Here is a 16,599-nt window from a genome sequence, read left to right as displayed (position 1 = left end):
AGTAGTGCAAGGTATACACATACATAGTACTTATTTTTCAGTATCCATAGGGTGTACCCACTTCTAAATGTCCTCTAATTCACATCATTAATTGAATGACAGTATTCAGTAGATTGCTGCAATTGTTTTCATAGGATGGTGAAGGGATGACGCTCTGTCTCTAATTGGTTATTGTGCACTAACTAAATGTCCAAGAGTATTCTTACATGTCACTGTGTATAACAGAGGCCGTTTATTCTCTGCTGGATGGGACACTTAAAAAAACATTTTGGGGAAAAGTTAAGACTATACCAGCTTCTTCAGGCACCACTACACCACTGATCTCTGTCCTTGCATGTCTCACACACCCTTCACCTATTTTGTCTGGAACACTAGGGTAATAACATGGTCCAATCAAACATCAGATGACGAAGCACTGATTTCCTCATTTGGACAGCAATTCAATTGAAAATCTTGGAATGAGATCAGAATTGCTCTTAACATGGATAAACACAATACCAATGTGATGTATAATGAAGGATAATTTACAATTATGAGATGTTTAAACGACAGGAAATTACTGGCAGGCAGGGTCCAAAATTAGCACCCCACTGACAAGTGATTGGTGGTCATTGGTGAAAGTGCCCATTATACAATGATTACTGTCAAAAGCTTACTGTAAGTCTAACCACCCACCAGAACAAGGTCTCAACAGGATTTCAGTACCTCCATTATTGTTCTATTCAAAATAATTAAATCCAATAGGATTCTGTTTATCAAACAATGAAAACCCTAGCCTTCGCCATTGAAATAATACCCCCCTAAAATCTGCTGGGGCATTCATGCTAAAGATTCCAAACACATCAGTAAAATCCAAACTGTCACGCAAGACCCTCTTCCACTTGGTATAAGACAGCCAGGCAAACATTTATTTTGGTTTGGAGTGCTGTCAATGAACTGAGATTGTAACCTTCAGGCTTCAGCTACGACATAATGGCTCTTTCATGTTGTGGGCAGTCAATGCTAAATCTCTGAGTCGGCGATGGCATACCGGTGGATTCTCTGCTGTGATGTAGGGCTACACAGGCCGTAATGACCTGATCCTGAAATTCATCTATCACAAGTATGGAGTGAACAAGAGAGAAGAATTCTACATCCTGCCTCCTTGAGCTATTCAATGAATGCAAATCACATTTCAGTGTTTTGCATCTTTCATCTCTAAGTGCACAAAGTTTATTAGTACACAGTTGTCAATAGATCCCATTTGAAGGTATTTGCGGTATGTCTACCTGTTGCTGGTGGTTATGGCGATTCATACTCCAGTGAATCATTACCGGTGTGTTTGTCCGCTGAAGTTGGGGCAGCACATGCATTCGGCGTCCTCCACCAGCATCCTCTCACTGCATCCGACGAGCTTCTCCTCTGGGCTGGTTCCAACTGTCAGCTTTCCTTCAGGAAACGTTCTTACCTTCTCTAACCCGTGTGGGCAGAGGAGAAGACAAAGCTTTTTTTGTACGTATTTCTTTCACTGAAGGATTTGGTCAACCTGATTTGTTACACTTTTGGGTCTTTAGATAAGAAGAGGGGGTCTTAAAATTGAAACAGAATCCTTTAATTATACCTCTTTTTTTATTAGATTTGATTATTAAAGCTCTTATTTACCCACGTATTTGTAGATTCTTTAAGGCACTGACAGCTCACATATGCAGAAAGCAAAAACACCGACATGTGCAGCAGTTTAGCGTCGCATTAAGACACGCTCCCAGGCTGTTTCTACTTCTGCTCAGCAGTTCCGCTGTGATTGATTTTAAAACATTCACAAGCTTGAGAGACAGGGAGGAAGAAACAGAGAGTTGGGGTAGTGATGATGGAAAAATGAGCAGTAGGTATACGTACAGTATGTGGAGTAAGAAGAGGATAGAGAACAGACTGAAGGAGAAACAGAAAGATCGAGTCAGGAGGAAAATGAAGCTAGCAGGAGTCTCACAGCAGCGCTTGACAGGTGTAGGAGTTCATTATTCTGTGTCTAACAATCACTCTCTCTCTTCATTGCCATCATTTGTCTGTGAAGTGTGGTATAAAAGTTTCCAAAAAAAAAAAGTATCCGTTGTCTTGATAGATATTTTCTGGGCTCTCTCCCTCAATCATCAGAAGTCTACTTTTCTCAGACTGAGCTCACAGGCAGATCCTTTGTCCTGGTACAGTCGTAGAATCTGCCAACCTTGCATGGTAATAGCTTCCTTTTATTCAGACCTTACACGGTCTTCATGATAAAGTTATTCAGTAAAAGTTTATAGCAGGACACAGCCGCAATTCCCTTGTAATATTTAGCACGTGGTGTGTATGGCAGATAGCACTGTTGCATTGGGACAGCTGCTCCGCGGTGGAGCCTGTCGTCTCTCCACCCGAAGTCGGGAGTTTGATCCCCAGGGACGTGTCCTCAGACGAGACACTTAACCCCACGTTGCTTTCGTATGTATGAGATGATACACACTTTACATAGCAGCCTCTGCCATCAGTGTGTGAATGGGCTATTCAAGTTCAAGTCCATTTATCCAGGAAAGATGAGAGTAGGTAAACACATCAACATCTCATCTTTCATTTCTAGCCACATGGAGACTGAGTGGGAGCTCCTGAAACAAATAACCATACTACATTTTATTTGACTATTTATCCAGCATATGTAAGTCTGGTTCCAATTTTTGGTCTCCACCTACTCCCAAGGAAAATATCTCCCTGTCTTCCACTTCCACTATATTCAAATGTTAGTCACAAAGTCCACCTGCTATCTTTCTTATTATACGGGCCGAGATGACCGACATCTCCTGTGGCTAACCAAACACATCTTTATACAAGTAACACGTACAACCACTATGTAAAAAAAGAACTACTCCTTTAATCCTGAAAAGAGGTATGGTCTCTTGTATTAATGCTCCACCCTCTTTTTCATATTCAGTCACACTCCTGTTACACCTTTACCTGTGAGACTTTACTCGTGTCACACTCTCTTGCACTTTTACCCAACTCTACCTCGCCCTCCCTCCCTCTCTCTCTCTCTGTATGGTGCTGTCAGAGAACAGGTGTGCAGCCACTTCTCTTTATTAATGACAGGCAGGAAGAAAGCATGGGGACCAAGAGTGGGTGTGTGTGTGTGTGTGTTTGTGAGTAGGTAAGTGTGTGTGTGTGTGCGTGTGTGTGTGTGCACTAGAGAACTGACAAATGTGGGAGTTGCTGTGCAGCATGCTCCATCGACACAGTGACAAATGGAGAGGGTAGGAGACCCGTATATATTAATACACACTCACATAGGACACAAACACACACACACACACACACACACACACAAACACACACACACACACACATACATACACGCACCGCCCCATAATAGCAGTCTGACAGAGGACAACGTTTTCAGAGCTTGAAAGTTGTTTGGAGCTGCTCGGAGACTTCTTAAAATTCATTCACAGTTGAATTTTCTCATAGCTGTCGTATTGATGGAGCGCTGAAAACCTTTTCTTCCCTACTCTGTCGTTTAATAATGTATTGAATCTTAACGTCTTGTTTTCCTCACTTCTGAGAAAGTCTGTCATTGTGGCAAATTCATATTTTTACCATGTAACTACGCCTGTCTTAAGGAAGTTGTTTTGGAAACATTTTGTTACAGGAAAGAGTAGAATCATGACTCTCTTTTTGTTTCAATCAGCATCAGAACGTCACCTGTTTGAATTCTTTATGCTGAGCGGCTGTGGCTCAGTTGGTAGAGTCGGTCGTCTCTCATCTGGAAGGTCGTGGGTTGGTGTAATGTAGTTTAGCACAAGTGTCTAGGAAGATGGCAGGAAGGCAACTCAGCAGATGACATTTTCCCAAGAGGTGATTGTTTATTTACAGTGATTAAGCCAACATGTGTCAACTGAACTAAAACAACTACATTTCAATGGAAATAAGGCAAATTAACTCATAATCAAATCAAATAAGACACGTGTTGAAGGCAGCACATCCTCACCGCTCCTCATGCAAGAACAAATGTTTCCTGGCTTTATAGACGGCCCCATTAACAAAATGGCCTCAGCTGTGTGCAGCACAACTCAAATAGTGGGTTTACACTTTTCTATTAAAGCAAATAAATCTAAATCAACCCTTAAATTAACCTCAGATCATTAACTCAACTAAATGAACTTTAAATAATTAAATTACATTCTACCAGTAACTCAAACATGAAAAAAATTATTAGAAAGAAAAGATTTCGCAGAAGAAAAAAAACCTTCAGTTGGTCTGCGCCAGTGATGTCAGCGATGACATCATCAATCTGATAAATACCCAGGAAGTGCTGGGCCAGCCCCTTTAGCTGCATGGGAACACATGGGGAACTGAACCAAAGAACAGACAAAGGTTAGTATGGATAAGAGACAAAACAATTCTATATAAATAAAAATGACTGAGCTTAATAAAGACTGTGTGTTTGCTGTAACTTAATTTAAACTTTGATATGAACTGTGCCTTAATGCTAACACAAACAAACCCGGGACAGTAAGTGCTGCAATGTTACACAAGCAAAAATAAATTATAGCAAAATACACAACTGTAAAGAATAATGTGATATGATATTAATGAATGTTTAAGTAACAAGTGGTGAATAAGAGAAGAGCGTCTCACCCACGTCGTCACAGTTTGAGCCCCAGCTCCTTCAGCAACATGTCTGATGTGTCCTTGGCCAAAACACTTAACCCCAAGTTGCTCCCGCTGCTTCGTCGGCGGCATGTGAATGTGTATGAATGGGATGAGTTGCTTCTGATGGTCACTTTACATAACAACCTCTGCCATCCGTGTGTGAATGTGTACAGTAGGTGTAACCTGCGGTGTAAAATCACTCTGTCAGAGGTTAGAGTCTCTGAAGACACAGTCATCACCACTCATATGGAGGTGTTAGCTAAGCAGCACTACGTCTATATTTTATTCTTTTAGGAAAATTCTACTGACTCTACCTTTAAGTACACAGCAGAGGACAGAATCTTTTTTGACATTTTGATATCACACAAGATCATTGATCTGGTAAAAGCACAGGAAAGTGGAATGAACCGCATCTCAACATGTAATACAAACAATAATTATCTGAATGGAACAAAATACCACCCTTCTGTAAACCTGTCCAGCATGTCACGATCAGAGGGTTATGATCAAAAAGATGAAAGTGCACGGCAACAGTTTACTGGCACAACAAAGTCTATATAAACAATGGACAAAAACGTTAAAGAAAAACTCTATCAATTACCTCTGACCGCTCTGTACATGTTCCCGCTTCTTCTTCTTCTCCAAATGCTTGTCATCTCTTCTGACTTCCTTTTATCTCCTCACAAGTTTTCCCTTTCATCTATCTGTTACTTTCACAAAGTTTCTCTTTTGCGTCCTTCTCATTGATCTGTTTGTATTCGAGTCCTCCCATGTGTTGTCTAATTGGTGAGGCCTGTTTTCCCCTGCTCTGACTTTCTTTGACTGTCGTTTTCCAATCCACCTCTCTTCCGTTTGTCTGGATAATCCTCCGGTGGCTGCATGTTGCATTGTTTGTCGAGTGAGTCTTGCGTCAGGTTTAGCCATCTTCAAGTGTCAGACATATTTCTCCCATTGAATATAACTTCAAGCTCGTTGCTTAAAGGGAAACTAGTAGAATCTGAAATGGCGCTGTATGACATAAACAGAATTATGTGCAGCAGTGTGTCAGCAGAAGCTGGGAGAGTTGAAGGCTGTAGGAAACATCCCTCCAGCCAATTGTTTGTATCAGTAGAGAGATGCCCGGAAGGTACCAGGAGGAATTAGATCAACAGGTGTTACAGGCTTAATGCTGCATTCATGTGCTCCTTGAATGGTCCCAGTTTTGGAGTTGGGAAGTCGTTCTTCTGGCTTCTGTGCGTTCATGTGATTTTGGTTCAGAAAGTCTTACCATTGTAACAACTACAAAAAACAGCACGGATGAATGTCTCTGTAACAAGTTATATTTGAGCAAAAAGTTGATGTGCAATACGTGAATTGAGAAAAAGTATCTTAACATTAACAAAACATATTTTGTGATGACGATTATGACGTCAAGACGGCACCTCGTTCTTTGTTGTTCCAACTTGAGCGGGTCTTCATGTGCATTTACACCTCGTAAACTTGTTTTTCCGATGTGTCTGACACCACATGAATGCACCATAACTTTGTGTCTTCCAGCATATTGTCAGTGTTGTGCAATAACAGAGCTAAACCTAAGTTAGCATTAGCTTGTTTAACTACATTATATGTGTCTTGGCGGTAGCATTGTTTTTTTGTTTTTTTTTACAGTAAATCAAATAGCTTTTTAGTAGCTTAGCTGTTTTATCAAGCAGCAACTTCTCTACTATGTGCTAAGTAAGAGCAGTCAGTGTATTATTTACATTAACATCTTTAGAAACGCTAACATTACCTCCAGTGAGAAATAGATCATCAGTCATGTCCTCTCTGATCTCACACATTAGAGTCATTTTACCAAGGTACCACATTGAATTGGACATTGATTTATGAATGTTGTTTTTGGGCTGTTGTCGTCTGATTTTTCTTCTTACTTCCTCCTTTTTATCCTCCACCCTATCATCATTCAGGAGAAGTTTCTCAATAAGGAAAAACATCAGGCACTTTCTCAGTATATGTCCTCACATGGCTCACGTTTGCTCATCCATTGCTTTATTTATTTCTCCACTTCATCATCTTCCTGTTCCTCCTTCTATACATTAATCTATTCTTATGAATAAAACTCTTCAGGAGTTATTATGGTTTATTGGCAGGCATGCATTATGCTGACAAGGTAAATGGGACCTATTACTTTTCGTTAGTGCTTATGTTCAAAACTATTACTTCATTCTGTACATTTCCTCATTTCAACCCCTTCTTTCTTATGTTCCTCATTCTTATTGGTTCGGCAACAGCGTAATACACCTTTTTATTTCTGCTGTAAAATCTGGCATTTTTGAATGGATGTGTATGTGACTTCCTGGGCTCCTGCAGCCAGCCTCAAATGGAAACTGGAGGAACTGCAGGTTTATACACATCCGCATTGACTTCATTTTTTTATCCCTGGAGGTTAACGCTTGGACAAAACAAACATCACAATCATCATCATCATCATCATCATCATCATCACTATGCACTGATCAAGTTAAAGATAGTTTTGCAGAAGTACTTTAGGTTTCATAAAGGGAACTTCTCCCCCCTATTTTTATTCAACAACCTGCTCCATTTAAACTGCTAGACACAAATGTGAGTGTGTGCATGTTTGCAGATATTGCTGTGTTTTCTTGTGTGAATACATTTCAGTCTTTCAGGGAGCATTAGACAGAGGGTAGATTGTGGTCAACTCCATTTGTTCAGCACTGACGCGTGTGTGTCAATGTATGGCTGTGAATGTGTGAGTGAGTGTGTCATTTGATGAGTTTGACTGTTTTACACTGTGTGTTAGGTAATATGTGTGTGTTTGTAAGTGACACCTGAGGTTGTGTGCATGTTATTTGTGTTGTGCCACTTACGTGCTGATAGATGCTGTTGTAACTCCATTGCACTGAATGAAGGCCATAACCCACACATGCATTACCATATTCATTCATCTCGTGAAATAGATAGCTTTAGTGTGTGTGTGTGTGTGTGTGTGTGTGTGTGTGTGTGTGTGTGTGTGTGTGTGTGTGTGTGTGTGTGTGTGTGTGTGTGTGTGTGTGTGTGTGTGTGTGTGTGTCTATCATAGGCTTCACATGTTTGTGTGAGAGTGCAACCTCATTTTAAGAAGTCATTTTGAAAATGGCCAACATACAGAGTGTCATTTGTGTGTGTCGCTCTCTCTCTTATACACACAAACACATATAGGGTACATTACATACAGTATGCCCTATACACAAAACAACTCTTTCTAGGCTAAAACCTATTCTCATGAAATGTGTTCAGAGAAAAGAAGTAGCCATCACTTCGGCTCGGTGCTGAAATTGAACATCAGCACAAAACACTGGGCCAAATGGCAGGTACTTTCTCTCTCTCTCTCTCTCTCTCTATCTCTCTCTCAGTTTTTCCCCTCATTCTAATCTCATTCTATCACCTTCTTTTGCTCCCTCCTGTTTTCTTTTTCTCCCTCTATTCCTTCCCTCTCACCTGGGTGTAAATTGCCCCGCAGCAGTGATAGACTTGTGTTTGTGTGTACTTGCCACCTTCTTTTTCGGGCACTGTGCCTCGTCTCTGACGTGTGCGTGCGTGTGTGCCTGGCGCCCTTTCTTCTCCTTTTGTGAGTGTGCCTGCATGTACTGTACCTGCTTGTGAAAGCGGGGATCATTACTTTTGTGTGTGTGTTTGTGTGTATGTGTGTGTGTGTGAGTGGGTCAGGTCAAGCTATTATTATGGCAGCAGCTGTAGTGGTATAGCAGGGGATTGTGGGAGCCATGCAGACAGGCTGGAGGCTCTGAGGGGCTTTATGTTTGAGTGGCAGGCTTGAACTTAATATGCTGCACTGCACAAACTACAAAACCCATCATTCTTCTACGTGAAAAAACAAAAATGCAGTTTAATTATTTTTAATTTCAATGTAAAGTTCCTAAAGAGATTACAATATCAGAAAAGTTTAAACACATTTCCAGTGTTGCTGGAGCATGATATAAACTTTTGGAAGAAAGTGAAGGACCAGTGAAGGACAACTGTGAGAAGCTTTCATTTTTAATCGAAATTGGCACCTCTGAGGACGACTCCGTACCTCTATCTCTTTGCCCCTATCAATCAGGTCATTCAAACTTATCTATCTCCAAGAACCGTCACACTACAGAAAGTAAATAAAGGCGGCATGCAGTTGTTTGCCTCAACTGCCCCAGAACCCCTCAGCATCAGTTACAGGCAACCAAAATGACTGTTGGGTAATGTCAGCTTGCTGAGATGGATTCATGTAGTTTTGTGAGTCATATAGAGATATCACGTATCATTTCAGTCTGTTTAAACAGTTGAAAACTCTTCACAGGAGCCTGAAAAAATGTAAAGACTTCAAACTAAAAGACAAAACTGGACCATCTGCAGAATCTCAGCGATGACATTACCTTTGTTAGTGTTAAAAATAGATTCCGGGTGTCAACATTAATGGATGGATTCATATGGAAATCACTCACTTTTCAAGAAAGGAGATGCTTTAGTTTTACAAGTGAGTTCATAGTTTGAAAAATATATTTGAGCTCATAGTTAAAAGTCACATATTATGCAAAAAACCCTTTACCATGTTTCTCAAACACTAATATGTGTCTCTAGTCTGTCTACAAACCCCCCAATTATAAGAAAAGCTTATCCTCTCCATCTTTTGTCTGCTCCACTTTTCAGAAAATATGTGCTCAAACAGGCTGTTTGGAGATTTTCCCTTCATGACATCACAAAGGGCAGTAACCCCTCCCCCAGGTGGGTGACACTCCCACAGCTAGGTGTTTGTTCTGCCCTCTGAGTCTGCCTTCTCACTATAAACAATAGGGCATGGTGAAAGAAAGCCCAAGCCACTCAAGCCCTAGAGAGGCCTGATCGAACACAGCTCATTTACATTTAAAGGTACAGACACAGAAACAGTCTGTTCGGAGCAGGGCTGAAATAGAGGGGTTTATATGCATGATCAAATACAGGATCAGAGTGGATTTAGAACAAGAAACTTCACAGCTAAGTTTTGGGGAGCTCTGAGACTAATTTAATCTGGTTGAAAAGGAGGACAATATCTGACCTTTAACTTATTTTTAGTTTAAAAAAAACAGTTGTTGAGTAATAGAGTTGGAAAGCTTATACACACTTTTAATGTATAGTCATATCTTTTTTTTTTAATAATAATGGGGGGAAAAAAGCTAAAAGGTGTCGGTCCATTACTGTGTTAAATGAATTTCAGCACCACGGACAGTGCCACAAGTAGAGTTTGCTAAGCTGTTTTATACAAGATGATATTCAAATAAGTTTCCTTTGGGAATATTCGATCGGCAGCTATATTCTACTCGGATATTAATTGTGCAGTTTTGTTTCTCTTAAATTAAACATTCAACCGTTGACTTTACATAATTCCAAATGTATCATGCAAAAACTAAGCCAGAAAAAGATGAGTATGCTGGATTTCATAATTCTTATACTAATTAAAACTTATATCGATTGAGTTTCAAATTCACTCCCTTTATAAATCACCTCACATTCATAAGCTGTAGCAATGGCTCTTCATGGATCCTCTTCTACTAGAAGTGACTAGATGCATTGGAAATATTGGCAATATGTGTGTGTCACGGCCAGCTCAAAGCCGGCGACAAATGAGTGGAGGAGACAAGGAGTTACTCGCAGAAATAGGTTTACTTTTATTCACAACCACATTGATTAAGTCATTTAACAAAAGGAACAAGGAGCAGTGGGAAGCAGCCTCTCTCCGTCTCTTACTCCATGTCTCCCCCAATGAGATAGTGGGGCCTGCTCTCATGGATTGGAGAACACCGGGCTCAGTTGCTCCCAATCCACGCAACCACACGACACCCACTGACACCTGAAACACACACACAGCCAAACAGCCAAACAAACAAAGAGCAGTGTTGTCACAGTGTGTGCACTTCATATGCGGTTTATCTGCAAAGGGGTAAACTAAATTATGAATGAATTGAAATGATTCGCTTAGCCTTATTTAGCCGATCAGTGGTGGTCTTGTCCAGTCTTGATTTAAAATCTGGAGACCGAGACATGTCAGAGTTAAAATGCTTTCAATTCCAGGACGAGACAGAGACCTTCAAAAAGTTTTCTTGAGGCCAAGACGGATTTTGGGTACTACAACACTGTGTGTGCGTGTGTGTGTGCACAAAACAAGTTTTCCATACCCTGAGGTTTTTTAAATTTATCCAGTGTAATTCCCTCCCTGCCGTTTGGGAGCAGACATACAGTGTGCAAAAAGGGTTGACGGGGAATGATATATTTGCCCATGCTTACACAGCGCCCACACATTAATATGTCTACAGACACAAAAGCGGTGCACAACACTGTACACACACTCATGCTTCAGGCCTCTATAAAAATGTGCACTGATGCGCATTCACACACCTTCACATATCAACACATGAACGAGCATGCAGCAGTGAATGAATTATTGGGGGTTTGCTTTTAAGTGACCTGTAGCTGCACATGGCCATGTTGTTCTAATGTGTTTGAGTGTGTGTGTGTGTGTGTGTGTGTGTGTGTGTGTGTGTGTGTGGCTGTCTGACCTGTGTTAAACATTTTATTAAAGAAAACGCATTAGTCCACTGGACCAAACTAATGTGATTTTCTATTAATGCAATTTCCTTAGTGCATCAATTTGTGTGTCTGTGTGCATATTTGTGTGTGTGCGTGCTCATCTGTTGTAAGTGTTGAATGGACTGCGCTCACACCTTTAATTTGTGTCAGCTCATTAATTTTCAACAACCATGTCTGGCTGCTCTATTCATTACTTAATTTTTAGCACAAACATTTACACCCCCCCACCCCCCTCCCCCACACACACACACACACCCCCTTCACCCAGACTCCTTCACCACCAACAACAATACCACCACACACACAAACACACACACTTTTTTTCCATCCAAATCTAAAATCTTACTCAAACATTGTCATCTCTCTGTCTTCCTGTATGCTAAAACACTCAATGAGTTTTTGAGGCCATAATCTTTGGAATATCTGGCAATGTTGTCAGTGATTAAGTGACGGCTGCTCAAGACTTTTGCGTGTGTGTGTGTTTGAGAAAGACAGAGTGAGGGAGAGAGAGAGCGAGACACTGATGTGACTAAATCATTTGTAAGGGGTAAAGATTGATTGGCTGTCTAATAAATCTACTTGTTTGTGTGTGTGTGAGAATGCCTGCTGCATGTGAATGTGCATGCATTATTGCACATGTGCCCGTGTGTATTTGCTACCTGTAATCTTTCCTGTCCCTGCATGACTTCATACATTTTGCTAAATCTATAAATGTAACCGATAAAGAGCATGGTGGTAAATTTATGATTCAAACTGATGCAAATGAAGCCTTTAAATCTTTGTAAGTGACTTAACTTGACAAAACACCTCATGCGTTCCACACAGCAGTAAAACAGGTCTAATTGATTTACAGTGGTAGACTTCCACTGTGATGCAGGAACTCCATTGGCTGTAAGCTATCGCCACATGAAGATACATTAAGTAAACTATGGACCTGCTTCACTGTGAGCTATACTAGCTTGCACATCGTGTGCTCCTGCTCTTTTCCTTCTTACAGTCTAACTCGCACAGCATAAACCATTAAAGACATGCAGGTGCAAACATGCTCACAAAGTTGTGCTGCTCCGTGCAGTTTTTTCTCCCTTTCCAACTGACTGAGAGAGAAGCAGACTCTTCGCAGAGATGCACTCTCATGTGGACCGAGGTCAGTTCTGTCCACTTATGATAAAATGATGAAAATGAAGAGAAAAAAACAACGACACTGATAGTCTTGTGTCGTGCGTAACAGCTCCAGACGTCTCCACACCTGACAAGCTGACAGCCCCGCGCTGATTTAACCCCTTGTTATATTAATCATAGTAGTGTCAAAGTAATGTTGACAGACTTTATTTACAGATGACACATAAAGTCATTTACCCCATATGACTGCAAAATGGCTCATATAAAAGACACACTACAGATGCAGCGCAGTTAAGGTAGCATTTTTTTGGTTTCTTTTTGGTGGGGGGGTGTTAAGATTGATTTTTGGACTTTTTGCCTTCATTGTAGAGACAGGACAGTTGACAGAGTCAGAAATCAGAAATCAAGGAGAGAGAGAACGGGGAACGGCATGTTGAAAGGAGCCACAGGCCGGTTCCCAGGCTTCATACATTAGGCGTGCACACCGACCACCACGCCACCGGCACCCCGACAGTGTCTGTTTTGACTCATTTTCACAGGATTAGCAGTCACCTAAAGCCCTCAATTTGTGAATCAGGCCATGAGTGTTTATAATGTTTAAGCTTTTATCTGCGTCTGTGGATAAAAAAAAGAAAAAAAAGTGTGATTCAGATGGATTAAGAAAGTGGGTGGGGCTTTCAGCACATGTAGTGACCAAATGAATGCAAGGAAATAAACATACAAAACTAAACAAACATTTTCATATTATTTTGTTGGTAGAAAATTATCTTTTATTTTCGAGATGATGTATTTATTTTTGTTTGCACCTGTACTTGAATTTACCAACTTTCATTATTTGCAGTATCAGACTCAACCAATGAAAAGTAAACAAAAAAGGTCTTGATCATATTTTTTTAGGGGCAGATACCCGACTTGGACATTTCACTGCTGCAGGGTAGAGGCTGTAATACAGAGGGAAGTCCCCTTGGCACGGGCCTGAGGGCCTAAGTTAAAACAGAGTGCATCTATCTGAGCCTCAGACCATGAGGCAAAGAAAATAAAATCAGAGGACAGCAGAGGAAAAAAAAGGGAAGGAGCAGAAAGGGCGGCGTAGAGAGAGAGGAAAGTGTGGCGGGAGGAGGGAAGTCCATTTGGGAGAGCTCCTTGTCATATTCCGTCCTGACCTCTACGTCTCACCAGCTTCTACTTGTCTTCCATCTACAACTTGTTTTCTGTCCGTTCCGGTTGACCTGATTTCACCCAGACATCGCCACCACACACTTCCTCCCGGCTTTCCAATGTTTTCATTTGGTCTCGACCTCCTCCCCCTCTCCTTTTATTCTCTCTGAATCTCGGCGCTTACGTCTCCCACTTCTTCTGCAGTCCTGCATTTCTCCCTTTTCTTTCGCTTCCGTGCAAAAACTAGGGGGACAAAAAAGAACAATCATTTGATTTATGATCAAGTCATATCTTTTATCCCCTGAATGTTGTTTTTCTATGAGCTGATACACCAGCCCTTTTGATGTTTCTCTCTATCTTTGACATACAGTTTATGATATGTTTCTATGGATCTCTTGCTCCAAAGACAAAGTACCATATCAGAGAAGAAAGACAAACAATCTCCCTTTCACTAAAGCTCTTTCTTTTTGTCTCACAGTACTCTTATTAGCTAGTTTTAGCTTGCATTAATGACTGCTCATTCTTTTTTTTCAATCAATTAATTTCTAACATTGTTTCCATTCATGTTTCTGAACCCCTTCAGTTGCTGCTGAAATTGGAGTTGTAGTTGTCTCCTCTGACACTGAAACTTTCTTGTTCTCTGCTCACAGTGGACGGATGCCTAGACTGGTCAGTGGACCTGAAGGAGTACCATGTTCTGGCCGGTGAACCCGTCCGGGTGAAATGTGCCTTGTTCTACAGCTACATCCGAACCAACTACACCATGGCCACCAACGCCAAGCTGCGCCTCATCTGGTACAAGAATAAAGGAGATGCAGAGGTAAGATCACATGAAATCAAAGCTCCTGAGGTCAGACGATAAAGAAGTAGATGGGCAGGAAGGCCACTGTCCCCCTGCAAAAAAACTCAAATCCAAGCAAGTGCATTCATCTGATTTCTAATCGAAAATATCTCATTACATTTAAAATAAGCCAGGGCCTGTATTCACAAAAATTTTGAGGACACTTGAATTCATACAGAGAATATAGAGAGGTCCTAACTTAGCTTTGGAAATACATGAACTACTACATTAACTCAACCACAGAAAAAGGAACTCGATAATCAAAAACTGACGTCGAACAGCTCAAAGGAACGCTAACAAAGGACGATGTGTGATGTCATCAGGTGGATATTACTTTGGACTCTTCAGCTGAGCTGACTGAGAGTTTTGTTAAAGTGAAATGAGACATTCAAAGATGCAGCAGTGTCCTTCTTTTACATCACTGTATCTACAGGGAGACTTTGAGGAGGCTTAATCAGGGTGAGCCTTAAGGGCCCTTCATTTCCACATACTTGACTTAGATATACACGTTTATTGTGTTGATCCATCAAAATGCAGTTTTAAAACACTTCAGTAGTCACTCACTGGGACACGCATGTAGGTGTGTCACCGCTTGACACTCTGCAGAGTGATGATGCTGATGATGTAATCTATATTGCACACTCTGCTGGTGACAGAGAACTGCTAGTTTAATACAATGATGATCAAATTAAAAGCAATCTGACTGGTCAATAAATCTAGTAATACCGGCACATATCTGTGATAAAATTAGCTAATAGGGATAGTCACTGGATAATCGGTCGAGCTCTACATACAATACACTTTATCGTCGTCTTAGGGAAATTTGTCTTGGTCTCAAAGTGCTGCCAAACATTCAGCTGCTTCCACTCAGATCAACAAATAAAAACATAATAGAAAAACACATTGTCATGTAAACAGAAAGGTGCATACCAATGCAAAGCAACACAAAATATATTTCACATTACCCATATCGAACAAGATCTGCAGGATAGATAAAATAACAAAGGTAAGAAAATGTAAAAACATATAGGAACACTGTGCCATATTGCACAACCCACACAGCCGTATGAAAACATTGCTCCAAATTCTGGTTGACGTGGGTACTAAAGAGTTTTTAAAGCGGTTCAGTTTCGGTTCATTCTAAGAGGAAATTAAATGGTGTTTTCTTTCTTCAGTTATTTTCCCCTCATAGGCGGAGCTATGACAACAACATGTAATGTGAAGTTATGATTAAAACAGATTTTTTTCAAAGATCGCTCCTGAAAACATGCTGGGTTTGTTCGCAGTGTCATAGTGCCAGTTAGTCACACAGTTGATGGATTTGAGATGAGATAGCTGAAACACCTGACATTTGTTTTTTCGTAATGCTTCTCAATAATTCATCGGCTTTTTTGTGAGATCTGAGAATCAGACAGCTTTTTGAGTGTTTGTGGAGTACTTTAATAGACAACGCTTTCTCCCAAAGCATGAACTGGATATGTTCCCTGAACACCCAGCATCTGATTTCCAGCACCTGTAAGTAATAACAATCTGCCACTGTACTGAGGAAGAAACTTTTATTTATACCGACATTTTGTCTTTTCCTGGTCCTCAGAAACCTTCCTCAGTATGTCAGTATAATCATCCATAAAAGACCTTCGAGTTTTGACTTTCAATTGATGAGTTCAGTGAGGGACATGATGGGCTTTTTTCATACACATGAAAATCATACCCAATAAGATCCAGGTATGAAAGGGACCAGTGATAAATGACTCCATCAATCCTTTCTGATGCAGCATGAAGGAAATCATCTTGCCTGCAACTGTTGTTAATAGGTGTGAGACATCCTGTTCTAACTTTTCTCACAAGAAATGAAGCAATCTGTCTGAAAGGAGAGACGTTTTATCTTTCTTCTGTATTAAACTGGTATAGGCAGGCTTTCCCTTACGTCACATTGAAAGTGTAGAACCTGGCATTAGATTTTCGAGATATGCGTCTACCATAATGCCGGTTTCTGGCAAATGAGAAAAGACAACGTAGCTCTAGATACTGTAGATGATGAATCCATTCCTACTTCTTCTTATTATCAACTCTAGGAGGAAAAGTTCACCAGAAATCTCTAGAACCACAGTTGTCAAACTCAAGATCAGAAGGCCGCATGTGGCCCACTTTTTGATTATATCCAGACCCCAAGATATTTCATAACCATATCATTATTTTCCTGCCGGTATAACGCATGCATACCACTGATACTACAAGCTGGC

General features: G+C 40.7%; 1 protein-coding gene across 2 annotated transcripts in view; it reads left to right on the top strand.

Annotated features, from left to right (window-relative positions):
* il1rapl2 (interleukin 1 receptor accessory protein-like 2) overlaps nt 1-16,599 on the top strand; it is a 288,013-nt gene that overhangs the window by 154,017 nt on the left and 117,397 nt on the right. For both annotated transcript variants that reach the window (XM_061048776.1, XM_061048777.1), the window contains exon 2: nt 14,166-14,335. In XM_061048776.1, the coding sequence (XP_060904759.1) occupies nt 14,166-14,335 (170 nt within the window). The remainder of the gene's footprint in view (nt 1-14,165; nt 14,336-16,599) is intronic.

This window comes from Labrus mixtus, chromosome 10 (assembly GCF_963584025.1).
Source record: "Labrus mixtus chromosome 10, fLabMix1.1, whole genome shotgun sequence".
Taxonomy (NCBI): domain Eukaryota; kingdom Metazoa; phylum Chordata; class Actinopteri; order Labriformes; family Labridae; genus Labrus; species Labrus mixtus.
This window is presented reverse-complemented; position numbering and strand designations above follow the sequence as displayed.